The sequence below is a fragment of the Rhinolophus ferrumequinum genome, chromosome 9 (genome assembly GCF_004115265.2).
Source record: "Rhinolophus ferrumequinum isolate MPI-CBG mRhiFer1 chromosome 9, mRhiFer1_v1.p, whole genome shotgun sequence".
NCBI lineage: Eukaryota > Metazoa > Chordata > Mammalia > Chiroptera > Rhinolophidae > Rhinolophus > Rhinolophus ferrumequinum.
This window is the reverse complement of record NC_046292.1, coordinates 31,362,489-31,388,780: the sequence shown is the minus strand read 5'-3', so window position 1 is coordinate 31,388,780 and position 26,292 is coordinate 31,362,489. Positions and strand designations below refer to the sequence as shown.

General features: G+C 48.0%; 1 protein-coding gene and 1 long non-coding RNA gene across 9 annotated transcripts in view; one reads left to right on the top strand and one right to left on the bottom strand.

The window, feature by feature from the left end:
* LOC117026601 (uncharacterized) overlaps window positions 1-16,589 on the bottom strand; it is a 32,727-nt gene extending 16,138 nt beyond the window's left edge. The window contains exons 1-4 of one of the 2 annotated variants that reach the window (XR_004423791.1): window positions 16,467-16,589; window positions 15,727-15,745; window positions 14,159-14,271; window positions 1,791-2,445 (exon numbers count right to left, since the gene is read on the bottom strand). This is a non-coding gene — a long non-coding RNA (uncharacterized LOC117026601). Of the gene's footprint in view, window positions 1-1,790; window positions 2,446-14,158; window positions 14,272-15,726; window positions 15,746-16,466 lie in introns of those variants that run through there. The other variant, XR_004423790.1, reaches the window with a different exon arrangement.
* Window positions 16,590-16,731: 142 nt separating this feature from the next.
* Window positions 16,732-26,292, top strand: part of ERI3 (ERI1 exoribonuclease family member 3) — a 122,623-nt gene continuing 113,062 nt past the window's right edge. For 2 of the 7 annotated variants that reach the window (XM_033114277.1, XM_033114273.1), the window contains exons 1-2: window positions 16,799-16,817; window positions 19,158-19,233. Coding sequence is in view for 3 of the 7 variants with exons in the window: in XM_033114270.1 (XP_032970161.1) it covers window positions 17,051-17,185; window positions 19,158-19,233 (211 nt within the window). In the remaining 4 variants the exon portion in view is untranslated. Of the gene's footprint in view, window positions 17,186-17,237; window positions 17,518-19,157; window positions 19,234-26,292 lie in introns of those variants that run through there. The other 5 variants (XM_033114272.1, XM_033114271.1, XM_033114270.1 and 2 more) reach the window with 4 other exon arrangements.

The window sequence follows — 26,292 nt, the reverse complement described above, 5'->3', positions numbered from 1 at the left end:
AGGGGGGACCTTGGGCAAAGAAGTTTTCTTCAGCTGTAGAAATCCCCCAACAAGGCTAACAGTTGAGCGCTATCTGATAGCAGCACTCCAGCAACCGAAGGAATAAGTCTTTCATTCCTGAAGCGGGATCTAGGCAGGAGATCACAGCATCTACTTTGATCTACCCTGGTACCACTTGGATTCACTTTTCATACAGATTCTGAGAGCATCTTCTCCAGGATTTCAGTGGGCCTCTCTTCCTAGGGGAAACTTAGAAGAAGGTGGTTTGTAGAATGAACTACAGACTCCACTGTTGCAGCTGGTCTCAGGGTCACTACTCATGGCCATTATATTCCTCCTTTACTCACAATTCTAAATTCCTTTTACCCTCAACTAGCAAAGATGTTGGTCTTCGTAGCTGACCTGCTGGCGTGACCGAGACTCTTATCCCAGAGGGACCTCAGACTGGCCACCATGCCTTTCTCAGGCTGGGATTGTTGCCTTTGTCCTTGTACTACCAAATTAGGGGAAGGCAGTACCAACAGCAGCCCTACTGCCTCCTGATAAGCAGAGTCAATTACCTCTGCCAAGATACGGGGACTTTGCTTCTTGCTTGTTGGTCCCTCGGCACGAAGAACCCGAAGGATCCAGGCAGCAGCCATATCATATAGTTTAGTGGGACTCTTGCTGTGTCTCCTTGCAGACATGTTTCCCCTTTGAAAATCAGCTCCTTTAATAAATTTGCAAAGCCCAGAGTTGCACATATTCCACAAGTGGATCTCACTGGGAGTGATCCTAAGTGGGGGCTTGGTTTCTGGACCAGCTGGGGACACATCTCCATACAAAGGTCTTTGATTTAAAATGTATACTGTGGGGCCCGCCTGGTGGCTCCGGTGGTTGGAGCTCCGTGCTCCTAGTGCCGAAGGCTGCCGGTTCGATTCCCACATGGGCCAGTGGGCTCTCAACCAGAAGGTTGCCAGGTTGACTCCTTGACTTCCGCAAGGGATGGTGGGCTCCGCCCCCTGCAACTAAGATTGAACACAGCACCTTGAGCTGAGCTGCCACTGAGCTCCTGGATGGCTCAGTTGGTTGGAGCGTGGTCTCTCAACCACAAGGTTGCTGGGAAGATTGAACATGGCATCTTGAGCTGAGCTGCCGCTGAGCTCCCGGATGGCTCAATTGGTTGGAGCATGTTCTCTCAACTACAAGGTTGCCAGTTCGACTCCCGCAAGGGATGGTGGGCTGCGCCCCCTGCAACTAACAACAGCAACTGGACCTGGAGCTGAACTGCGCCCTCCACAACTAAGATTGAAAGTTCAACAACTTGACTTGGAAAAAAGTCCTGAAAGTATACACTGTTCCCCAATAAAGTCCTGTTCCCCTTCCCCAATAAAAACAAAACAAAACAAAACAAAACCGTATACTGTGTCCTGGAACAGAGTTTCTTAACCTTGGTGCTATTGATGTTTTGTATTGAACAACTCTCTATGTGTGTGGGTGCCATCCTGTGCATTGCACATGCACACTCAGCTTCTACCTACTAGATGCTGGTAGCACTACCTCTTCTTCCCCCACCCCCACCAGCTGTGAAAATGAGAAATGTCTCTACGCATTACCAAATGTCACATAGGGGACAAAAATGCCTCCAGTTGAGAGCCAGTATCCAAGAAATGTGCCCCATTCTTATAAAATATCACCTCTTAGCTGGTGTTTCAGCTGTGCCTTCTAAAGACCATTCCATTGCTCAATGTAGCTGGCAGTTTCTGGGTGCCGTAGAATGGGACACAACCAACAGATTCCACGTTATGGGCTCACTCGTGCACCTCCTTTGCTGTGAAGTGGGTCCCTTGGTGGATGTTATATGGGATCCTATGCTGGTAGATCAAACACTCTGTAAGCCTTCATTTGGTGGTGCTGGCTGAAGCCATGCATGCAGGAAAGGCAAACTCATAAAAAGAATATGTGTCTATTGCTGTAAAAGTGAATTTCTGCTCCTTCCAGACTGGAAGAGGCCCCAAATAGTCAACTTGCCACCAACTGGCCAACTGATGTCCTTGATGGATGGTGCCATACTGGAGACTTAGCATTGCTCTCTGTTACTGGCAGGTTGGACATACAGTAGTGGCAGTAGATAGATCAGCCTTGGTAAGTGGGAACCCATACTGTTGAGCTTGTACATAACTTCCTTCTGTCGCTGACATCATAGCTACTTCATCTATGCATTCACTGTGCTGGTGCTGGGGTAGCCAGTGACAGCTGGCTGATGTCAATGGGCTGAGTCATTTTGTTTGCTTGATGGTTTAGTGCCTCTTCCATGGTGGTACTCTCTGGTGGGCATTAACACGTGATACAAAGATCTTCACACTTTGTGCCCATTCTCATGTGTCCATTCACTGGCCGCCTTGTTTGTGTTCTTGCGATCTTTCTCCTTCCAGGCCCCTGACCAGCTGGCTCAGTCATTAACCACTGCCCATGAGTCCATAAGCAGAGGGTGTCAAAAAAATGTATAGACATTTTAAGAAAGGAAAACGGTATTAAAATTGTAATACTCAATATATACCAATAACAAAAGATGAACACAAGTCACATGTGACTTCTGCAATTACAAGAGGTGCTCAAAGTGGTTACCATCAGCGTCTAGACACTTCTGATTATGGTGAACTACTGCTTGAGCAACGTTGACCAAAGTGTCCACTTGTACATATTTTTTTGGCATCCCCGGTATAGTCTATGCTTGAATCCCTTTTCTTTCTACACAAAGTGGATGATGACAAGTGCTCTGCCCATTGCGAGGATTTTCTCTCACCACTGTCTCTCAGGGTAGCCACTGTCCATTTTGTACCCATATACTGAGTCAACCCATCCATGAACCAAAGAAGAGCTATTCCTCCTGTTCCCTGGTCATAAGGAATTCCTCCATGCAAGCTAGGTGTGAGCAGAGAGGCACTGGTACACCAGTGCTGTATGATGTGGGAGGCTGGCACACTTGCTTGGCAGCTTGCTTGTGCCCTCCAGTCCTGCTCAGGCTCAACGCCACATGCATCTCTTCCATCTTAGGATGGATTGTTACTGAGCCTGCCTAACCTTATGACTTGAGTCTTAGAACCCAGCGTTTATTAAAGAATAAAGTTACAGGACCTGCCTAAAAAAGCATGCAACAGCAGCAGGGGGAGTATAGGCCCACAGAGAAGGTTTGAAAGGATATAAAGTGGAGGTGTGGGAGAATGAAGATGCTTTCTCTACCACTGTGTTTTCTCTACTCCTTTAATTTTATTGGATCCTACTCCATCTGTATGATAGTTACTTTCTGTGTACTAAGGCACTGTACTAAGTTTTTTACATGAACTATTATGAATTATTAATTTAATCCATACAACCTATGCAGTAGGTAAAATTCCCATTTTACAAAAGAGAAAACTGAGACTTAGGGAGATTAAGTAACTTCCTAGGGGGCACGGAGTTGGTGAGTACTGCAGCAGTCTGAATCCCAGGACTGTCTTACTCCAAGCCCTGTTCTTTAGATAGCCACACTATTAGCCATTTTCTTCATGTTAGCAGCCATGAGACAGAATGAGGAAAGAGGGTGTGTGTGTGTGTGTGTGTGTGTGTGTGTGTGTGTGTGTGTGTGTGTGGTGGTAGGATGAGACTATTCCAGCTATGCTGTGCTGTGCTGTGCTATCCCGAAGAGCTTCAAGATTTTTGCTAGCTCATTCAGTCCTTTGTCCAACAAACGTTCGCTGAATACCCAGTTAATGTAAACAAAAAGGAGTGAAACAGATGTCTTGCCACTATACCCTTGCCACTTCCCTTAGGGAAGTTTCTCCTGGCAGGGGAGGGTTACTGCTCAGGACAGCAAAGAAGAAGATGGGGCCTCTGCAGGAAAGGCTGTCCTCATCGGCCCAGGACAGCTCTGAGGGCTGGAAGAAGGATGAGATGCCTTGGCGATTTGGCCCTAAGATGCAGACTGCTCTCCTTCTCTGTTTTCAAGACCTGCCCCTGAGGGATCTGGTTAGAGGTGTTGACAGTCTGGTCTACAGAGTTCCTTCTGATACAGTCTACATGTCAGTCTTCCCCTTCTCAGGGCTCTCTGGTCCCCGATGTCTCAGCAGCGCCCTGTCCCACTTCATCATTAGAACGATGGATTACTGTCTGCCTCATGGGCCCAAGTTCTACTTATTAAGTAGCCATTTCTCTGCTGGTTCCCTGGGTGCATTTTGGAACTGCAGGACTACCCATGGCCCAGTATTTTTTTGTTTTGTGTTTTAGTTCAGCCTTGAAATATGAACCAAAATAATAACTTTCAGTTAGTAAGCTCTTAGTGTGTGCCAGGCCTTGAGCCGGAAGCTCCAGATGCTTGTATTTAAGCCGATCTCAACCTTACAATGGAGGTCCCGGTCTACTGTTAGAGGTGGAGCATACAGTCATCATACAGAAGCAGCTCTCCTGGCCGGGCTTCTCAGCCCGAGCCTCCTGCACATTCAGACCACGGCAGAGCCTGGTCCTGCCGCTGTGGCCTCACATGGCACCGAACACCCCCCACTGAGCCCAGTGTTGTAGCCCACAGGGCTTTTGGCCCATTCCCTTCCCTGAACAGGTATCTCTGCCAGGTCAGTGCCCTTTCCCTCGGCTTCCCTTGTGCTTTTCCTGGCCTTGGCTCATGCTGTTCCTTCTGCCCAGAACCTCTCTTTTCTCTTTTCTGCCTGGTAAAATCCTTATTTTTCAAGCCTTGCTTTAATGTCATCCTGACCTCTGTGCCCTCCCCTGTCAGAATTAATTGCTCCCTCCTTTGTGCTGCTCACCAGCACTTATCACTGTGAACTGTAGTTACTTGTTTCTCCACTCAGCCCCGGGAAAGAGCCCCATCTGATTCACCTTCTGGTCTGGGAGCTCAGGGGCCGCCCAGTAAGCTGTTGCTAAAGCCTGATGGGATTGGGGAAGGGGGCTGTGAAGCCTGACTGGGGACGTCCCTGGGGGGACCTGGGTTCACCCTACATCCCTACTGTCTGTCTAACCTCTTCCTCCCTGGCCGGCCAAAACAGGATTTCAGGGACTATGACAGGATCTCCCTCAGCTGGAATATGTCCATCTTCTCTCCCCTCCAGATGAATCCCCTCTTCAGTGGCCAGCCTGCTTCCCTCCTGGAATCCTCTCTAGCCTGGTGCTCCCAGCTTTCCCCATTTAGCAGCATCTGCGGATTTCATTAACTTGCTACTTAACCCCTCTCGCTCAGATCAGCTCTGAGGATGATAAATCAGGCCAGGGGCTCATCCCTGCAGCACTGTCCTCTCCATACCCCCTCTAACTAGGCTCTGGCTGCCCCTATTCATCACTGGCTGCCCTCTTTCTCCTGCACTTTCATTGCCAGTACCCCTCAAGCCCCTACACGGACAGTGTCAGTGTTGTCACAGCCCAGACACTTTGGACTGAATCTGGGAACCTGATTTCAGGACAGACCCCAGAGATGGTGGGCTTCCTGAGCCAGATCACCTCTGTCCCTGGGAGACTGTGGGTCTTAGCTTCCCTGGGCAGTGGGGTTAGGCCAAAGGCAGCACCCAGGGGCTGCAGGGGAGGGTGGATCTTGGCCTGGGAAAGGATGGGGACGGGGGTAAGGGAGCACAGGGCTCCCTTCCTACACATAAGACCGTGTTCAAGAGGAGGTCTGGGGGTGGCTGGACAGCTCAGTTGGTTAGAGCACGGTGCTGGTAGCACCAAGGTTGCTGGTTCAATCCCTGCATGGGTCACTGTGAGCTGCGCCCTCCTTAAAAAAAAAAAAAAAAAAAAAAAGAGAGGTGTGGGTGGGAGCAGGAGTGGGCCTATATTCTTACTCCCTTACGTTCTTCCTCAAGACCCTCCCCTTGCTCCCTGCCTAGATCTTCCCAAGAGCCCTCCTTTAAATCTCTGTGACCCTGATAGTCTCACAGGCACCCACCATGACCCCAGCTCCTCAGACAGAGTGAGTAGAATGAGTATTGCTGTCCCAGTGACCCTGGGTGGGAGGTGTGCAGAACGGCATTCCCCCCCACCCCCCGCAGCTTTCCAAGGTTGCTGCTTCTCTGGGACTTCATCCCCGTCCCCCCATTATTCTAGCTCACCTTTCTGTTATTTCTCGAAGCTCCCCTGTTTACACTCAACCTGTGATCCTCCGACCCTATTGGCACCTGTCACTGAGCTGCCATTCTGCTCACAGGGTGGGTCACCTAGGCTTCAGTGCAGTGCTAGAGCTGGCAAGCAGAAGGTTCTCGCCCAGCTTAGCAGAATGGCCCTTTCGCTCCCACTCTATTGCTGTCAGCTCCTTCCCTAAGCCCTGTCCAGATACTATCTCTACTTTTCCCTCCTCCATGTAAGTACCTTACCCTCTCTCCTTTAGGCCCCAGGTCTCTCCTCTTGACTTCTTTGTCCTTCCCTCCCATGTCTCTCTCCAGTTCCCTTCCCTGATTTGTAAGCATAGACGCCCTAAAAGGGACCACCCCAAATATGTCAGGGAACTAGCCTTTCTGTAGCTCTAATCAGGGTCCATCTGCCTTTACCCTGCCCTTAGCAATCTCCCTCCTCTGGCGCCCCCTTCTATCACCTTCATCTACCCTCATTCGGTTTCTCTTCCCCACCTCCCACCCCCATTCTCACCTTCATTCCAGCCTTCACAGGAGACAATGCTGGAGAGGGTGAAGCATCCTGCCTGGCTTTTGAAAAACACCAATGAAGCCCAAATTGGAGTCTCCCATCTTAGTTCTTTCCCTGCCCCTTCCCAGGCCCTGTAATGATTCCCTGTTCTCCTCTCCATTGGCACCCTTCTTCTGAGGTGGGGGTGGGGGGAATGTAAAGGCCATTGGGTATTTACTCAGTGCCTCCCCCCACCACCAATGTGTGTTTTTGTCAGGTGTTATTTCTACAATGTCTTCATTACCTCCTAATTGGCCAAATCTCTTTTCTTTATTTTTCTTGTTAAAGACAGATTTAAAGAATGAGTTCAGTAGCTCAGCCATTTTCAGACCATCATTAATTTCCCGCCTTCTTATTTATTAATGGGGCAACTTCCTTGCTGGTATTTCTTGTTCCCTGGATATCTCTGTAAAAGCCTGCCTGGCTCATGCAGCCCCTGGGACCAGTGCTAACTCACTCTGACTTTGTGCTGCCCTCAGCTGCTCTGGCATTCCCTCCACCGCCCCCACCTGCGCTCACAGCCCTCTGTGGTCAAGGCCCCTCCACCCAAGGCCTGCAGGGAGGAGAGTAGGGCACGCCTCCTGCGTTCTAGGCATAGAGGCTTCCTTTCTACGCATGAAGAGGACCCCCAGGTCTCTACTCCAACTCATCTTGCCTCCCGCTGTGTTCCAGGTCCTATGCTAAGCGGAACAGATGCTATCTCATTGACTCCTCAGGAAGACCTTTAGGAACAACAGCGGAAACAAGCGTAGGGAGCAGCAATGACTTGCCCAGGGTCACTTTGTTTAGAAGGGGCAGAGCCAGGACGTGACCCCAGTTTTACCGGCTGCACAGCTTGAGTTTGTCCTCTATGCCAGCCTGCCTTAGGGAAGCCTGTGTGGAAAGGCCACGTTCAGGGTAAGTCTTGATATAGAGGGAAAAACCAGGACCAGTGAGAAGGCAGCAGGACACACGGTGGTAACAGAAGTCAGTGGCCTGAGGGTTAGCAGGGCTCTGATCAGCAAACTGTGTTGGGTTACCTGTCTCTCCCTTCTGAACGTTTGTGTTCCCCATTCTTATCGTCCCACGTCTGTCAGCTAAAGGACTTGTGTTCTAACGGCGACCTTCCTACCATGTGGGACAGTTAGTCATCTGGGAACTCTTTCCACGCCTCTGAAGCATGGCTCCGTGCACGTGGCTCCCTTTGAGGCCTTCTGAGTGTGTTCTGGCTTGAAGCCTTTTGATTCTGGTTCTGCAGGAGCCTCGGCCTTTCTCTCCAGGGGAGGGGTGGGCTCTGCTGCTGCCCACAAATGCCTACCGACGCATGGGTATAGGTAACAGTCAGTAAGCCCTGGGCTCCTTGGGTTGACAGCTCCCACCCTGCAGTCCAGGCCTGGGAATGAGCATATGCTGACTCCACTGACGGCCCCTGAGGCTTCTCTGAGTGATGGTGACTTGCAGCGGCGTGGCCTTGTTGGGATCCTCCCTAATGTTTCCACAGTGAGGAACACTGTTATCCCCTAGGCTCCGAGGCCAGACGCCAGGTCAGGCCTATCGTGTGCTGGGCCCCCGGGCTACAGCTCTGACTGCCTCTACTTCACATGTGAGTGATGAGACGGTGACGAGGAGAGGGATCCCAGGTCAGGGTGCCGGCCTAACACAGACTGCCTCGAAGCCCCAGTGGTTGCCATCAAAGACCAACGCATTGCTTTTCTCTTTGGAAATGAAAGCTCTGGGCAGGCCCTTAGGAGAGTGGAGGGAAGAGAGGAGAAAGAACTCAGGGCAGAATCCTGCCTGATCTGGAGCCTAGGCAGTAGCTGGGAGCGGCAGTGCGGAAGGAGTCCCCTGGGGCCAAGCCCTGGGAGCTGTGTTTTCACACTAAAAGACCTTGTTTCTTGTCTCGTCCTGGTCATAACCCTGCTTAATAGAGACATTAAGATGAATGATTGAAACTGCCTCTTTCCCTGCAGCCAGAAGGAGGGGCAGCCTGGGTGACCCTGGATTGAAGGGACACTGTGGGGATGGGTTGAGGTAGCAGGGGACCCACAAAGCATCCCCCTCCAACACACAGCCTCAGCTTTGGTAAGCTGAAACCTCCTGCCCCAAAGGCTGCCTCATCCAGCAGGGCTTGTCTATGCTCACTCTCTAAGGCTGCATTCTGCCTCCCTAGCATTAGGGAGGGATTGATGCAAGCAGGAAAAGCCATCACAGGTGCATAAGGGTGACAGGGACTTTGCTTATACGGGCTTTGATATGTTTCTATACACAGAGGTTTTCATATTTATAAAACAATAGCTAACAGTTACTGGGTGTTCTCTGCATGTTTCAGGGGCTGTGCTTTATATGCATTGTGACATCCGAGTCTCACAACAGCCTCATGGTACAGGAAGAATTATTAATCCCAGTTTACAGATGAGAAAACTGAAGCATAGAGAAGTTAAGCCACTTGCCCAAGGTCACCCAGCTAGTAAGCAGTGGAGTTGGGCTATGAACCTAGGCAGTCGGACTTCGGAGCCCGTGCTCGTAACCCCTGTCATCATGTGCTGCCTCCAGTTTTACAAATTGACATAGCCTGAAATTGAGAGGACTAGGGTTTTGTATCAGAATGGGAATTGATTTAGAGGTCGGAGACAACCGATAGGGATAAACAGGCTCATCTCTAGATGGGGCTGCAGAAGCGGGGGGGCCCCAGGGAGCACCGCTGAGACAGGTCTCATTTACCATGTTTATGACAGTTCTGGCAGAGGGCAGCTCGGGGAAAGCCGCCCCTTCAGAGATGATGCCGAACACTTTGGGCAGAAAAATATATTGCTTTTTGACTTCCCCCAAACCCCATGGAGCAAATATTCAATAAACCGCTTCCAAAACATAGATGCTAAATACATGTCAAGAGCCACAGCAGCCTTGAACCATTTTCGGTGGAAAGCAGAATGCTCTGTGCCTGCGGAAGTGAGTGGACACATTTGGGGAAGGTGGGAAGGTGGGCCAGAGAGATCGCACTACCTGAAACCTTGCTACTTCAGGGGTAGTCTGAGGACCTACGGCATCAACATCACCAGGGAACTTGCTAGAAATGCAGGATCTGTGGCCTTTCCCAGACCTACGTAATCACAATTTGCATTTTAACCAAGTCCCCGTGTAATTGAAATGCACAGGAGAGTGAATAGCACCGCTGTAACAGAACTGACCTAGTCACTGGGCTGCTTAAACCCTTCCGTGGTTCTCTATTGCTCTTTAGATCAAGTCCGAATACACTACGAAGGCTTGCTTATAAAACTTGCCTACTTCTTCAGGCTCCTCTTTTGCCATTTGCTTTGCCATACTTTCTGCTCCAATAGTACTGAGCTGCTTCCCATCCACACATGGGCCATCTCTTTGCCCAGTGCCTTTGCTCATGCTATTCCCTTTGCCCGGAATGCCCTCTCCTCTTACTTTTTTCTTCCCCTCTGGCCTGGGAAATTCCTACTCAACCTTTAAGACTTGACTTAGAATGTCACCTGTTCTGGGAAACCTTTCCAGCTGTGATCTTCAAACCTGCATGTCAAGTGGTCTCTATGATCACAGTTAACACTCTGAGTGACACTTAGTTCTTTACCAGTGTGTCTCCCTCATTAGCGTGTAAGCTCTGTGAGGGCAGGCACGTCTGTTGTACACATTCCTCTCTGTGCTGTCAAGGAGCCTAGCACAGCATAGGTGTTCAAAGGATGTTTTTGACTCTTTAAAAAGCATACCCTTACAGAAGGATGGATTCAAGCTCAAGGATGGATACGACCCAGGAGAAGTGAGTGCCGGAGTTGCCGGAAGAGGTCCCCTGAAGGCTTTGGACGCCCTCCTGACAGCGCCACAGCATCTCCAGGTCCTGGGAGCTGTGGGCAGGCACTGCCTCCTAGAGATGAAGAATGCCTGGCAAGCCCCTGCCCTGGGGACTAGTGAGCACTGTGCAGGGCTGGGGGGCTCAGAGGAGGAAAGGAAAAGCCACCTGGGGGTGAGGAAATGCCTCCTGGAGCAGGGCACATTGCTCCAGGAGTTCCCCAGGTAGAGACAGGGAAAGGCACCCTCAGTTGAGAGAACACCACCAGCCAAGGCTTGGAGGCAGAGAAGTGCAAAGCACTGTGATGGGTAATAATTAGTCCCTTTGGCCTGGAAGACACAGGGAGTTAGAGAACTACTAGGAAAGAAGTCTGGAAGTGTAGGTTGGAGCCCAAGTGTAGAGGACTTGGATGCCAAGTCAAGACTGGGAAGGAGGAGCTATGAAACCACGAGGGGTGCAGTGTAAGGACAAGGCGCTCCTAGTGTGGGAAGGCAGAGGAAAGTGGCTGGCAGTAAAAGTCTATTTACTAAATCCTGATGGGAAAAGAAGGTAGCGTAATGGAGGTCCTGGTGGGTTTGGAGCTGATACTTGCCTATATCCAGTGTCGGCAGTTAGGCAACATCCCCTGATCCAAATGTCTATTCAATCCACTGTTTACACAGAGAAAAACAAATAAATTTGAACCAAGCCCACAACTGGATCAGGTATATACCAGCATTACTAGAGTCGGGGTGTATGGGTAACCCAATGGACACCATTATTGTGGGAAGGGCCAGCAGAACTCCAGAGAGAGACCTAATGATACAGCAGAGGGGAGTCTGACAGATGAGCCAGTTTCCACAATAGGACTAAGGGTTAAAGAGGGATTGCGGCTCTGGTTCAGTATAATGGCTCTTACCCAAACTCACCCTATCTTGGCTACTGTGGTGCTAGTAGGTGTGTACTAGAAGGGAAAAAAAAAGGACTGGTTGAGTAAGTGGAAAGAGCTGTCTCTAGAACACTTAAGAGCTCAAACAACCCTGCTGAGGGGCTCCACACCCCCGTAACTGAATTCAATATGTAGGAAGTCTTCTTCTTACTTTCTGAGCAAGTGCCGTGTTCTCACACTGCCATGGCACCATGAAAATTGAGCCCAGCAAGCAAAGGCATCCAAAGCCAGCATCCACCGTACACCGAGTGACAGAAGCCAGTGGAACATAATAGCTTGGATTGATCCATGGACATGACTGAGGCTTTTTTTCTCCTTCTTTCTTTCAGGAACATTGCTAGGGACTATTTCTACAGGAGCAGGTGGGGACCTGGAATTAGCAAGACTGGTATATTAATGTTGATGTAAACTCATTGGTACCACCAGCTGGTATAGATGGTAGAGAACGTCTGCATTGCTACAGATGAACTACAGGGCCGTCCAGTGAATAGAAACAGAGCTACCAGAAGGCACAAGTTTGTGAGTGGATTTGGAAAAATTGAGGGACCGTGGCTTTGAGGAGAGAGGTTGGCTCCACTCCAAAGGGGCCAAGGTGAATGCTGGCATCTGATCAGTGATGCAAAAGCTCCAGCAGACAACAGGAGAGAGCTGAACTTGAAGCTGAGATGGGAACACGCAAAAGGTGGGAGTGCTGGGGGCCGATGACCAACCTCAAGGGAAAATTGATGAAGGAAACTTCACTCACTGAGCACCTACCTTGTGTGTGTGGGGGTGGGGTAGGGGGGCAGTATGGTAGATGCTTTCTTCACTTTATTGGTTATGCAGGTATTATCTCCATTTTATAATGGAGAAAACAGGCCCAGAGAAGGTGACTTTACTTATTCATCAAATATATGCACTTGGAATATAAAGATGATGAAGACTCATCTTCCTTAAGGATCTCAGATTGTTTTAGGTGAGAAACATAGAGGAAAATCATTCTGTTACAGAGAAGTCCTTGGACAAGAGTAGATGTAAGCACAAGGTGCAATGAAACCACAAAGGGGTTCCCCAGGTCACAGGGTCAGTAAGTGTCAGAGTCAGGATTCCAATCCTGGACTGTGAAAATCCACACCTCAGCACCTTCCACCACTCCAGCTGTACAGCTAAAGTTTTCAGGCCTTTGTCAAGTCATAGTCTGAGTTCTGAGGAAGGGCAGAGTCTGAGGAAGGGCAAATTCCTTGTTGCTGGCAGGGAATTTTTAAGAACAAGGAGAGGACACTGGGAATTGGGGTGCAGCATGTGCAGGTGACCCAGCAGCACCTCAGGCCCAGAAGAGGAGACGATGGTGGCCTCATGGTTACCAGGTCATGGAGACCTTCCCCTGAGACAGGACTGCTTCCAGAGGAGGTGGCAGTGACTGATTTTACTTATGGAAGCCACCGAAGGTAGGAAACCAGGCTGGCTCTTAGCGAGGCAGACTGGGAACAGAGAATGGCAGGTCTCAAACATCAAGCTGGGATTGAGAGGAGAGGCCATACTGGGAGTGGCAGTGGGGACATGAGAATGAAATCAGACAATCTAGACAATCCCTAGAATTATCATCTCCTTTTTTGCGTCTGTTGAGTTCAATAGATCCTGACAGGACTGTCTACCTTTTAAAAAACAACTCTTTTGCTTAAAAAACTTTGCTCTTTCCCCACCTTTAAGCACCAGATCTGGAAGAGGTATAGGGCCCCAATCTTTTCTAGGGATGCTTTCCTCTGACTAGTAGCCGGACAGCCCAAGCTAACCTGCCACAGTTGGGGCGGGGCTGAGCCACACCTCTGGGGTATGTGACTCACAACTGTCTCTGGAACACTGGGCAAGGGAGGGTGAAGTCAGAGGGTCAGAGGAGGGAAGGCTAGGACTAGAGAGGGGCCGGAGAAGGCAGGGAGTGGAGCAGCTTAAGGACGAGAACCTCCCTGGGCAGGTGGCTCCATTTGATTTCCGATTTAAAAGGGAGGCTTAGATAGCCAAGAAGAAAAAGGCTAATAAGAAAAATATTAAACTGCAGTGTGTGTGTCCCCAGGGACTTCCTGTTGCCATGACTGACCTCCCAGAGAGCGCCATTCGTTCCCGAGCATGGCAGCTTTATAGGCACTTGTAGGCCTGCAAAGAACACCAATTTGCTGCTGCAGTTTGTTTTGATAACTGAAACTTTCAATAAATCTATATTAAAATCAAAGGGAAAATTAAGTAGGCCCCAGTGAGGGGCACCGAGATAAGGGAGCACATTACCACCCTGGCCTCAGCCACCCCACATCCATCTCTTAGTTCAGATTCAGGTCACCAGGGAAATGAATGGCTCAGGCTCCTGGGGAACAGCCCTGGGGAGAGCAGGGAGAAGAAAGCATGACCAGGTCCAGCTCCCACTGCTCCTGAAGCAGGGAAACCTGTGGGGGTAGGGTGGAGGGTAAGGCGGTGGGGTGCTGGTGGTCATGGTGGGAAGAGGAGTTGGTAAGGGGATGGAGAGGGCAAGAATAATGGAAATAGCCAATATTTACGGACCTCCTTACGTCAGATACTGTGCTAAGCATGTTTGTGTTTCATTGTAATAACAAGTAGGTACTAGTATTATCTCCACTGTAGAAATGAAGAAACTGAGCCTCAAAGAGGCATGTGACTTGCCTAAGGTCACAGATGGAGCCAGAATAGGCTCTCTCTGAGCTCACACTTCTCCACTATGCTATCTTATGTAGCTTACAGGGGCTACGAATGGCAGAAGCAGTTTTTTCAATTCTCAGATAAAAACGTTTCAGACCCAGTCTGGGTTCTCTCACCTGTGCCAAGTTTGGAGGCTGCCATCTACTGTTCTTGGGTCCTGGGTTCTCTGCCCTTTGATTGCTGGTTAAGGTCGCAGCTTTGGCAGCCATCTTGCTGTTTTTCCTGGTGGCTTGATAGGGCAGTAGAAGAACCAATTTTTGTCCCCGTTCTCAGTGTTCACTTTAGCTCAGTCACTTAATCCAGCAGCTCGGAGACTGCCCAGGATGTATCTCTGTCTATGTATTGGATTCAGTTCATCTGCCTCCAAAAATTCACTTGCCTCATCTCTACCCCCCACCCTGGGCCTTGGCCACTTGTTTTTGGACAGCCCAGCTGCTATTACTATCACTCATTGACTAACACATCTGGCTGTCTTAGCCTCCTCTGGGAGGAGGGTTAGGTTTTCACAGAGCCTCCAATATGCCCACTGGGGTAGGACTGCAGTGGGCCTAATTGTGCCAAACCAGAGGATATGACTCCTCTCACCATTTCAGGTCTCAGAGGAACCACGGTGCTTTAGAGTGTGAGCTCTGGTGCCCCCCTGCAGCTACCTGAGTGGTGGGGTAACACAACCCTCTCCGTCTGACCAAACAACTAGCTGTGTTTTCTTTGAAGCTCTGGTCAACTTTATACTATCTTGTATTTTATTTCCATCCTTTCCTGCTTCACTTCCCTTCTCCACTTCACTCTTGCTGTCCTGGGATTATACTTCCCAATGAAGTCTTACAACATAAGTTTTGCCCCAGGCTCTGTTTGAATAAAAAAACAGAAGAAATCACAACAGAGCCAAAGGCTTGAGGGAGCCAAATGCTGGATTAGCGGCAATGCAAGGCACCAAATGTATACTAAGTTCTTAAACTGTTCGATTATTTGAATGTATTTTGCCTGGTCTTTGTCTAAAGAAAGCTTAGTCAGGTGAGGTCCTGGAAGCTGTATAGTTGAGCTCTAGAGAACCAAGGAGGAAAGAGCACAGTCAAGAGGACCATGGGAGGCTCCACAGAGGTTACTGGGGCTGGGCCTTAAAGAAAGTCTCCTATCCAGTAGTGTAGATTTACTTCATTCTTACAGCCAAGAAGGTTGGTTGTGCCCTTTTCTCAGGCTAGTCTCAGGATATAACAAAGCCGGAGCTGGGAGATGCCACGTCAGGGCTTCTGATTTGTCTAATTTTATTTATCGATTTACGTACTTGTTTATTATCTGTTCTTCTCCCTCTTCCCCTCCCTAATATAAAAGCTCCTTAAGGATACAGGTTTTGTGTGTCTTATTCACCAGTGAATGAATCCTCAGCAACAGAAATAGTGCCAGACACTTAGCAGAAGCACTGTAAATATATGTTGACTGATTGATCAACTAGGATTAATATTTAGATGACATTAATGGTTGAAGGACGATCCAGGTCCAGCTCCAAGAATCAGGGGATAGGTAGGTGTGCCTGTACTTTACTGACCTTGGTTTAAGTAACATCTGTCCCTACTGATGTTTATTCCCTCTTTTGTCCGCAAACATTTATTACGTGCCTGCATTACGCCTGGCACTGTGCTGGGTATTACTGATACAGCATGAACAATATGGAAATAACGCTTACCTTAAAGGAGTTTACAGCCCTGGGGGAGAGACAAAAAAGGAAATAGACAATTATAAAACAATGCGATATATTATTCTGTAGGTGCAGAGCAGAATCACCTAACCCACGATGTGGGATAAAGGTATTCCCAGCTCAAGTGGGAACCACTATGTTAAATTCAGATCTCACAGAGATCTGAAATGTGATCCTACCAGATCACATTTCTGGTAGGGCCCAGAAATGACATCATTTTACTTAAGGGAAGATATGCAGACAGCAGACACAGGGCTTGTTGACTGAAGCGAGGCCCAGGAGATGGTTCCTGACTGACTGGGAGGCTGTCAAAGCCATCACTGTCTTGGCCAAGGCTGGGGTTTCCCAGCTCAAAACCTGGTACCCACGACTTTCCAGAGAGCCATAACCTAGATGAAGAAACACATCTCTGGCTTTGGCCAGAATTTTCTCCAGCTGATAAAGAGACTGTGGAAGCTCCCCACAGCTGAGGCCAGAATCCTTTTAACCCTGAAGTTACCTTTGGAGCCAACCTGAACAAGTCATTTCCCTTTTCCTTAGGAAGCCCCTTGAGAAATTTTAGAAAACCTTACAAAAAATGTAAGCGTTTCCTTCTTAGCCTAAAATACCCATCCTCTCAGTTCTCCCCCAGGCCCACCATAGAGAGTGTATAGTAATGACTTGTTGAATGAACGAATCATGAGAAGGTGTCATCTAAATATAACGTCACCTTATGAGTCTATACTCACCTCATGAGTATATGATAAAGTGGAAAAACGGAAGTGGACCTGGGTCACGCTAGGCCTTGGAAAGTTTTCGTTTAAAAAAAAAAAAAAATTCTCTCACCGCTCGGAAGTGAGCACCCCCTTCTCTCTCTTCGGAGTACATGCACCCTGAAAACTACAAGTCCCATAAGGCCGGCTGCGGGGAGTCACCATCTTGACACACCATAGCGCGCATGTCGGCGGGAGAGCGAGCCTTTGGGGAGAAGAAGCTCCGCCCTCCTGCAGCCTATTGGTTGAAGGAGCTGGTAGCGGGCTCGGTGGTTGGCCACCGCTTCCGCCCGTCTGCTGCGTCGGCCGGGGTCAGAGTGCGCGGAGGTGAGTCGGTGTGTTGTGGACTCGTGGTGCTGGCTGCCGCTGTTGAGGCGGCCGGGAACGGGCGGTGGGGAGCGGGCGGAGCTGGCCCTGCCTCTGCCTGGCCAGCGCCGCAGTCGGCGCGGGCCGCGCCCGCCGCCGTAAACTGCCCTGAGCGCCTGCTGAGGCCGAGGGAGACGTCGGGGCCTGCACCTGGAGGGAGCCTGCCGCGCTGGCCCCAAGGAGGGGGCGTTGCCATGGCGACAGCCTCTCCCGCTGCTGATGGGGGGCGGGGGCGGCCCTGGGAAGGAGGGCTGGTCTCCTGGCCCCCTGCCCCTCCCCTTACTCTCCCCTGGACTTGGATGGGCCCGAGTTGGGGGCAACACCCTGGGGTGGGTGATGCGGAGAAGGCCCCCAAATAGGGCCCTGGTTGATGCATGCTGGGCGAGGGTCGCGGTGCGCACAGTTTGTGCAGCCTGGGGTGCTAGCCCATGTGCTCACCCTGGATGCATGATCTACTGAATAACGTTCAGGCAGAAAGGGAACGGGCAGGGCTTTGCAAGACAGGCTGGATGAAGTGCTTAACGATACTGATTTATTACATGGGATTACCAGGGAAGAGGAAGAGAGGTTTGGCCAGAGAGAATATATCGAAATCCAGCAAGGAGATAGAAGGATAGAACATCCTCTTTCTCTTTCCCCAACACCCACACATACACACAAGGTTAGTAGCGGTGGTAGTAGTGATGATGGAAGGAGTGAATAAGGGGCCTAACCGGGCTAGCTTTCTGGTTGCTTTTCCTGCAAATGTCGCAGCAACAGGTGCTTTCTTTCCATGCAGTTGGATTAGGGCTTGACTGCGAGTTCTTGTAAAATATAACTGCTTCTTGTTGACTTGGAAGATGCTGAATGTGGCCCCTCATTGGGGGTTTGGATTCTGTCCTTAGGGCTGGATTTTCCAAACTGATAGGGCCTATCGTTGTGTCTGCTATAGGTCTCTGGCTACTTCCAGGACATTAGCTCTTGTCAGACATGTTACCAGTCTCCTGGCTGAAGGGCAAAAAAATACGAATCCCATTGGCTAAAGACTGTACACTATTTGAACTATAGTAGGTTGTGATTGGCTGAATGATTTTTGATTGTAGAGTTTCTACCAGAAATTGGCTTCATCAAATTCTGCTTTATTCTGACTTTATCATACACAGCATGCCTTGTTTTAGTGGGTTCATGCCTGGAGCTTAAGTATATTATACCTGAATCCCCTACCATTTAAAAGTCAATTTATAAACAGGGACTTGGAGTGTGACTCCACTAATGTGTGTGTGATCTTGGTTAGAAACCCACTTGGCTGCCTTTCATGAAAGAGATGGGGGGTGGGGGAAGGGAGCTGCCGGGAAGTGATTGATAAGGTTTCTTTTATGGATTCTGTGGTGCTTCACTGGAGCTCAGAGCACTTTGGCAACTTAAGCACTCCAAATTAAAAGCTCATTAACAATTCCTGCCCAAAGATACTGTAAATAATCAGCTAGCTAGGTCATAGAGATTGGCTGAGAGCTCTCCTTCCAACTTGAAATTTCCAAATAAAAGTGCTTTTATTCCCTTACATTTTGAAAAGTGTTTTCTTTTGGGTAGGGTAAGGTGGTGAGTGGCACTCTCCCACAGGATCTGAGTAGAATAAAGTTTTGAAGGTGTAGAGTGATAGACAGGAATAGATTGGTTCCAAACCTAGGTGTTTCTTTGTGCAAAGCTTAGAAGGGCACCTCTGCATCTTCTAGTCTTTTGCAGGATCTGAATTAGGTGATTAATAGGTGTTCATGGATGATTTGACTTGGCACTTGGTTACCTTGACTTAGAACTTGAGACAGACCTGGAAGTATCCTACAAGTGTTTCTTGGTCTCTGTGGCCATTTGCAATATGGCTTATAGGTTTGTGGCAACCAACCCCTCTTCCAATTCCAGCCTCAGTTCCTGAGTTATGAATATTGTGAGCCTTGTCAGTTCCCCTCTGACTAGACTAGGATTCCTGGATTATCCAGAAAGCCACCACTTCATGGCCATCTTTCTCAGTCCAAGCTTAGATATTGTAAATGTTTAGTGTTTCTAGGAGATAAGTCTCCTTAGGAAGAAAAGTATGCTACTAGAGAACATGAAATTCATCATTCCAAAAATATACAGTACTAGTAGCTTCTGAAATCTCTGTATGGGCACTGTCCTTCCACATAGATAGCTGTTATCCGGAAGTACTTTGAGTTTAGGAGTTTGAAGTAGAGTGTGGTCCTTAAATTGTTTCAAATAGCAGCCCCCTGGGGGTTCGATCCTTTGTACTGAAATAGACTTGTTGCAGAGATGTGTATTTATCCACAGCATTGGGGCTTTCCAGCTCTCACAGAACCTTCAGCATCCCCAGCTACCAGCCTTGGTGTCTTTGAAGTAAGGAGAGGTGAGAATCCTGTTGCATGGTCAAGTTTGGTTTCTTCCTTATGAGTATTCGGGCTTGGAGGGTGTGGGGTGGGGCCTGGTGCAGATTGTATTTTCCTGTAGATTTTTCTGATAAGATGCCATATGCTCAAAGACTACTGAAACTTACCCAGTCTATAGAGTCAGAGTTGGAGACAGGGTACCTAGACTTTTCATCTGTCATGTTTTCTTTGTAGGTTTGCATGAACACCTGCTTTAGGTTCAGAAAGGTGGAATAGAGCTGGAATAGTTCTTTATCCTGAGAAATACACATCTTTAGATAGTAGGAAGGAACACATTATTTGGCTTTTGATAATACATTTGACCAATGCTTTTGGGATCTTGGTTTAATTTGGGTTGTGGGTCACCTTTGGATGGATGGTTAATCCTAGCCTATCTCCATTTTACAAGGTTCGGGGCTGGCTAGAAAGGTGGACTCTGATGATTGATATTCAGGATCTCAGAGGCTCTTTGTTGAATAACTAAGGGCTAGGCACTTTACTAGGTCCTGGAATTGTGGTAAATAAGATAGCTACTGTCCCCGACTCCAAAGAGCTTACAAATTCTTGGGAAGACAGTAAAGAAGCAATTACAATACACTCTGAGAGTGCTATAATAAGGTAAGTATAGGTGCTTTGGGAGTACTCAGAAGGGTCCCTTTACCCAGACGGGTGGGCTCAGGGAAGGCTTCTCAGAGGAAGTAACCTCCTCATCGAGAATTAGATGAGAACATGAGGGACCAAATGTGAAGGTCAGAGCTTTGTTGAATTTGAGAAACTGAAGTACAGTGTGATTGAAACAGTACTCTGTGGTTAGGAAAATATGGGAAATGAAGCAGGAAAGGTAAGCAGAGGCCAGGGCCTTATAAGTTCTTAGGGTTAGGTGGTGGGAAAAAAATTAGATTAGGTCAGCAAACGTTTTCTGTAAAGGACCAGTAAATATTTAGGCTTGGCGGTTCTCTGTCACAACTATTCAGCTCTACTCAACTCTGCTATTACAGCATGAAAGCAGCCATAGTACAAAAATGAATGAGCACAGCTGTGTTCCAGTAAGCTTTCTAAAAACAGGTGGCAGCTGGATTTGGCCCATGGACCATAGTTTGCCCACCCCTGGATCAGACTATCATAAGAGCAGTAAGAAGCCATTAAAAGGTTTTAAGCAGTGGAGTGATCATTTGTGTTTTAGATAAAGTTTGCTCTGCTTTCAGTGTTAAGAATGGATTGAAGGAGAATACTGGCGGTAGAGAGACCAATAAGGAGTCTGTGGCAATTACATGGATAGCATTTTTTATTTTCCATTTTGAGGCAGTATTTCCACACTTAAAAATTGAGGATAACTGAATCTTTGTATATTTGTATATACTGGTTCTCTTTAGTGATTTCCAGGCCATCTACTGGAGCTTAAGAGATGTCTACCAAAGAATTTGTTGGCAGCTCCTGTTTCACAGACTAGAAAAGATGTAGGAAAGGAACGTTGGTGTGAAATGAATGAAAATGCTTTGGGAACTCTTTTCTATTTAAAGAAATAGGGGATAAATAGAGCTCTGACAGGGCTCTTGGTCTTCAGGCTCATAGTTTAATGTCAGTTGCTTTGAACTTCTTGAACTATACACACAGAGGAGGACCAATTTTCCTAAGCTTTCCAGGAATTGTCCTCGTTCTGTATATGTCCTACTCAGTCTTTCCTTTCCTTGCATATGGCAAACCAATGACCTTTTTTTGGTTTGGGGAACGTATCTTTTTCAGGTATGATGGTACTAATATATGTCAGGCACAGGGACCAAATAAAGTGGAGTGTCCCATAAGTTGTCTTCCTTCTACAAGCCCCAGTGTACTTGCATTGCCAGAGGGAAGCCTGTGGGTTTCTGATGACAGTGTTGTGTGACTTTGGGCAAGTGACTTGCCTCTCTGAGTTTAGCTTTTCTATCTGTAAAATGGAGATAATGGAACTTAATAGGGTTGGTTAAAGGATTTAATGAGATAATGGAAGTAAAGCTCTTAGCACAGCATCTTTAACTTTTGTTACTGATAGTATTTTGCACAATTAATACTTTTTCAAAAAGCCAGCAATTGGGTGAGTTGCCATCTGGCTTAGCAGGTTTTGGGTGACTGTGGCCATCTGATAGAAACGTAGCCCCTGCTGGAGTCAGCCAGCAGACAGGAGGGAGTTACAACTAAAGCAAGGCACGGCTCTTCATCGTGGACAGTTTGCAGATAGCAGGAGTCCCATTCAGAACCCCAGGACTTTCTTCAGGGTGGACCTTAGCTCCAACACCATCAGTAAAGCGAACTGAGTTAGCAGCTACCCGAAAGAAATTGACTGAAGTGTGACCAATCATTTCTCCAGTCTGTCGGGGTCATTTATTAGTGTTGCCACCCTTGTGGCCCCACATCTTTAAAGTGCCTCTCAAATGTCTTTTTATTACTTTTCACCACCACTCTGAGAAGTGGGTCAGATGGTCAGCGTTGTTGTCCCTGCTACCCGTCGAGGAAACTGAGGCCCAGGAAGGGTAAGTGCGTGCCTGAGGTCATGCTGTAAGGTACCGTCAGAGTTAGTGCAGATCTACCTCCAGCTGAAATTGTGCTAGTTTATTGCTGTGATTTCTCTTCCTCTGAGTGAGAGATGTGTAGTCACTGCAGAACTGTGGTCTGATGCATACCTTGTCCAGATCTGCTAGGCTTGATTTGGGTCCCACTTTATCCACTTGGTCCTGTTGGGTTTTAATTGATGGCTGCTAGGAACAGGCCTGTTGGGAAGCAGATTCCCTTTAGGTCATTGTTTTTAGCCCATCCTCCTTTGGGGACATTCTTGGGGGAGCCTTGGGTTAGGAGAGATTGCTTTGATATGCTCAAAATTGTGCCTTGTGCCCCACAGCTACAGGTAAAATCAAAAGGCGGATAATTTATGGGAGTGTCAGAGCTGGCCGCTGGCACCTCAGGAGGCCATTAGTATGCCTGTTCAGACCCTCTGTGTCCTTGCAATTGATTCCTCTTTGCATGAGCTTGATTTGGGAAGCTGTAGATCTCTGGGTAGTGATTGGATGTGACAGTCCAAACACTGGTCCCTAAATTAATCCTTTTAATAGTATTCTGGCACCAAGGCGGTGTTTCTCTCTCTTTTTCTCTCTAACTGGGAGGACCAAATGCAGTGGGCTAGGAAGAAGGAAAGAGAAAGAAAGAAAAGAGAAAGAGACAGAGAGACAGAGAGGAAGAAAAGAAAAAAGGAAAGAAAAGAAAAGAGAAGCTTTGCTTGGTGCTTAGGTCCTGCGCTGCTCCAGCATGTTCAGATTCCAGAGCAGTTGACATCATGACTTTGGGCATATTCATTCAGCAAACATTGGCTCATACTTTGTGACTGGCCCTGTGCTGGGAGCTGGGAATATAGACATGAATAAAACATGGTCCTTGCTCTTACGGATCTGTGTCTAGCTCAGTGTTTCTTCGATTTTTTTTTTCTTAGATTTTTAAGCTCATACACTATTTAGATTAAAAAACAAAACAAAACAAAACAAAAACTGAAAAAAACTAGTCTTATGTTTTTCTTTAATGTTACTTGAAATTTTAAAATGTACTAAAGGATCTGACAAAAAAGTCAGAGAAATTATCATGTCAAATACGATTTTTAAACACATGTGCACATACACATAGCTATGCCTGCTATCTTTCATCCTTCTGAAAATTACTGGTAAGAGGAGAAACAGATAACTAAAATCTTAAAATATAGTGAGATACAAGTTAGGAAATCGGGATAGACTATGTTACTGGTCCCACGTAAGCAATTAACTTTATGATGGGGTATCAGAGAAAGCTCCCAAAAGGGGCAGATTTGAGCTGGATTTTGAAGGAGGAGCAATAATTTGGTGAAAATTCCAAAAGAGGAGGGGCATTTGCCAAGGCACAGATTTGTAAAAGGAAACATCACGTTTTGGGGAGCTGAGCAAGAGCTGGTTGTCACCTCACCTCCTGCCAGTCTCTCCGCTGTGAGATGGGAGGATTTGCTCCTCTGGAATTGTGTTAGAGGAGAGGCTTTGAGTTCCTTGTGTTGCAGTTGTTTTAATCCAAGGTACCCCTTCCTATTTCCGCTTTTTGTACCCAGGGCTGCAATTTGTTTTTCTCGGTAAAATACAAATTATCATGAAATTTGGATGATTTGGACAAACTTAATTATTGCTTGTGGTTGAGTTACTTTTAAGGTCACACCTTAACTCAAAAGAAAAACTGAAGTTGATATGCATTGTTAGCCTTATGGCTCATGGAGGTATCAGTCCAGTGGGGAAATGTGGGCCCTCAAACATGGGAGAGGAGAACAGGGCCCCACAGAGCCGGTGCCTCTGAGCCTTAGTTTTGTCATATGTAAAATGGGAATACCGTTACCCATTTTGCTTGATAGTTGGGAGGATTAAATGAGATGAAATATGTACATCACTATTGCGCCAGGCTTATAGTAGATTTTTGGAAAATGGTGTTTCCGGTTCCTCTTTATCTTGTATTAACAACGATAGCTTCCTTTTACTGAGCATTATTATTGTGCAAAGCACTTTATATACATTGTGTGATTGAATTGAACCCCTAAGAAATAGGTATTATAGCTATTATGACAAAGAATATGTGTTGGAGTCAGGATTTGAACATAGGGTTGGCTAAAACCAGCATTTTAATAACCAGCTACATGACTCCTTGTTTCTATACCAGTTCTCCATCTTGGAAACAGGGCTTTAGGAGGTTCTGGGTGCCTCTCCTCTGGGGTCAGATGCTATCTAAGAGTATGGGAGGTGCTTAAAGGGATGAGAGTACCATATCCTGCCCTTCCTCCATTTTTATCCTACTTCTGGTGTGTTAGAAAACAAGCCTTTGCCCGATCTCGCATATGATGTGGTCAAACAGATTTGCAGGACTTTGCAGAGATGTGTCCCAGCTTTGGCCTCGTGATGGAGTTTGCCCAAGCTACTGGGTGTGGCTGATGGGATAGCAAAGTGCAGGCAAATCAGTCACTTCTTTTTGTGTGCTGCCTTGACCTGCTGAGACAGGTAGGGGGACGGTGAGCTCCTGTGGCCTGAGATGTTGCCGCCAGAATTTGGTGTTCCTGAATGTCTGGTGACTTTAGCTCTGCTGATAGTTTGAGACTAGCAGCTGCTTCTGATGTTGGTGAGCTTTCCCTAGCCCTGCCTTGGAGCAGAAGCAGCTGTAGCTACAGGCCCAGGGAGTGACACGTGTAGAGAGGAGAATGTATTGTTGAGGTGAGGACCCAGATTTAGAGTTCCTGCTTCCATTCCGCTTGGGGGCCATCAGGAAGTTGCGTAGAGGTTCCAGGGCATGTCAAACTTTGTTGTCTCGACCCCTCCCCTTCAGCAGACTAGACCTTGCTCTCAGGCCCTGGCCTCCGCTGTGAGATGCACAGAAGCCTGGACGGTGGTGAAGCTTGCTCCGTGTGTTGGGGCAGCGTCCTGAGGCCCTGAACTGGGAGCTGGGAGTCCTGGGTTCCATTCTGACTCCGACTTGCTCTGTGAACCTTATCAGCCTTTTCTCTTTCTGGGGCTCATCGTCACTGGCTAGCTGGACTGTGGCACCTCAGGTTTTCTTTCTCCTCCGATAGTCTGATTTTCATAGACAGTACACTGGCAGTAAGGATGCATTCATTAGATTGAAGATTATGACTATTGATGGCATGTGGTTTCCTTACATTTTCCCAGGCTATCTTTGCTGCCTGAGGTAGAGCTTGTGACCCAGTGTGCTCCAGACAGGTGTTGTTGTATTTGTTGATGCCTCTGTGACCCAGGTGCTCGGGCACTTGCACCACAGGTCAGATTGGGCTAGAGACCTGCCCCAGGAGTGGGAACTGGAGCAGCTGCAGCTGACTCAGGTGCTCTCAGTCAGCCGGACTCAGAACCTGCCTCTGGTGCCTTGGAGTTTCTCTGGAATCCCCTGCTTCCCAGTCTGGCTTTTAATGGAATGGCTTGAACTCAGGGATGTTACAAACCCATACCCCACCCCCACCCTGAGATTCCAAGTTTATGTGGCTGGGGAGATGGGGTGGGAGTAGACCCCATATTTCATGATGGGCTTCTCTTCTTTTCCATCCCCCAGGCTCCCCAGACCTGTGTATGTGGATATTAAAGGATGGCCCCCTCCCTTCACCCTCGCCCCCCCTCCAGTAATGGAAGGCTATAAAATGTCTATTTACCCAAGACACCAGAATGACTCCTCTGTGGTTCCACTAATCTGGTGATTTGGTGCTTCTCTAGTCTCTCAGGTAAATACAGATTGAGTCTTTTTATAAAGGCATATTATTTCCCTCATTAAATGTGTGTTTTGGCACATGCGTTATTTACCTGCCCGACAGTAATGGCTGCAGAGGAGCCATTGGTGTCTGTTGTGTAAATACTCTGCACAGAGCCCATCCTCCAGGGGCTGTGGCGCAGGCCTGTTTCTCCAGATCGGGCTGGCCCAGTGGCAGTCCCTGTTTACCCCTCCCCTGCCCCACTGGGGGGCTGGTCCCTTCATTTCGAGGAGAGAATCCCATTTCCTCCTTGCCTAGGCTACTTACTACCATTAATTTGCTAGGAGAAGGAAAAGGGTATCTGAGAATAGATGCTTATAATCTTGGTCTCCGATGAAAGATAGTGTACAGAAATACACAGCATCATAACTGTGATGTTTATTCCTTTGGGGTTCTGCCCCTCAACTAGATACTTAAAGTCCCAGCTGCCGATACAAGTTCTAGACTTACTTATATTCTGCAAACTTGTGGTAAAAGTCTAAAAACAACCATAGAAAAGAGAAATCCCCAAGATGCCAGAGGGAACAAGGGCAGGTGGAGTGCCACTGTAGGGGGGGCAGGGATGTTTCCTGAGAAGGCTCTAGTGGTGGCAGGAGTGCCCAGTAAGGAGACATTGAGTGGGGCCTCGTAGGATAGAGACTCCATGCTTTGAGGGCTGGCTTTTGCTGGCCTTCTTGCCAGAGGAGAGCATGCAGCCTCCCTCTGTGGGCAGTATGAGGAGATCGCACCCTCATATACTGCCTTTTTATTTCTTTATGTATTAAAA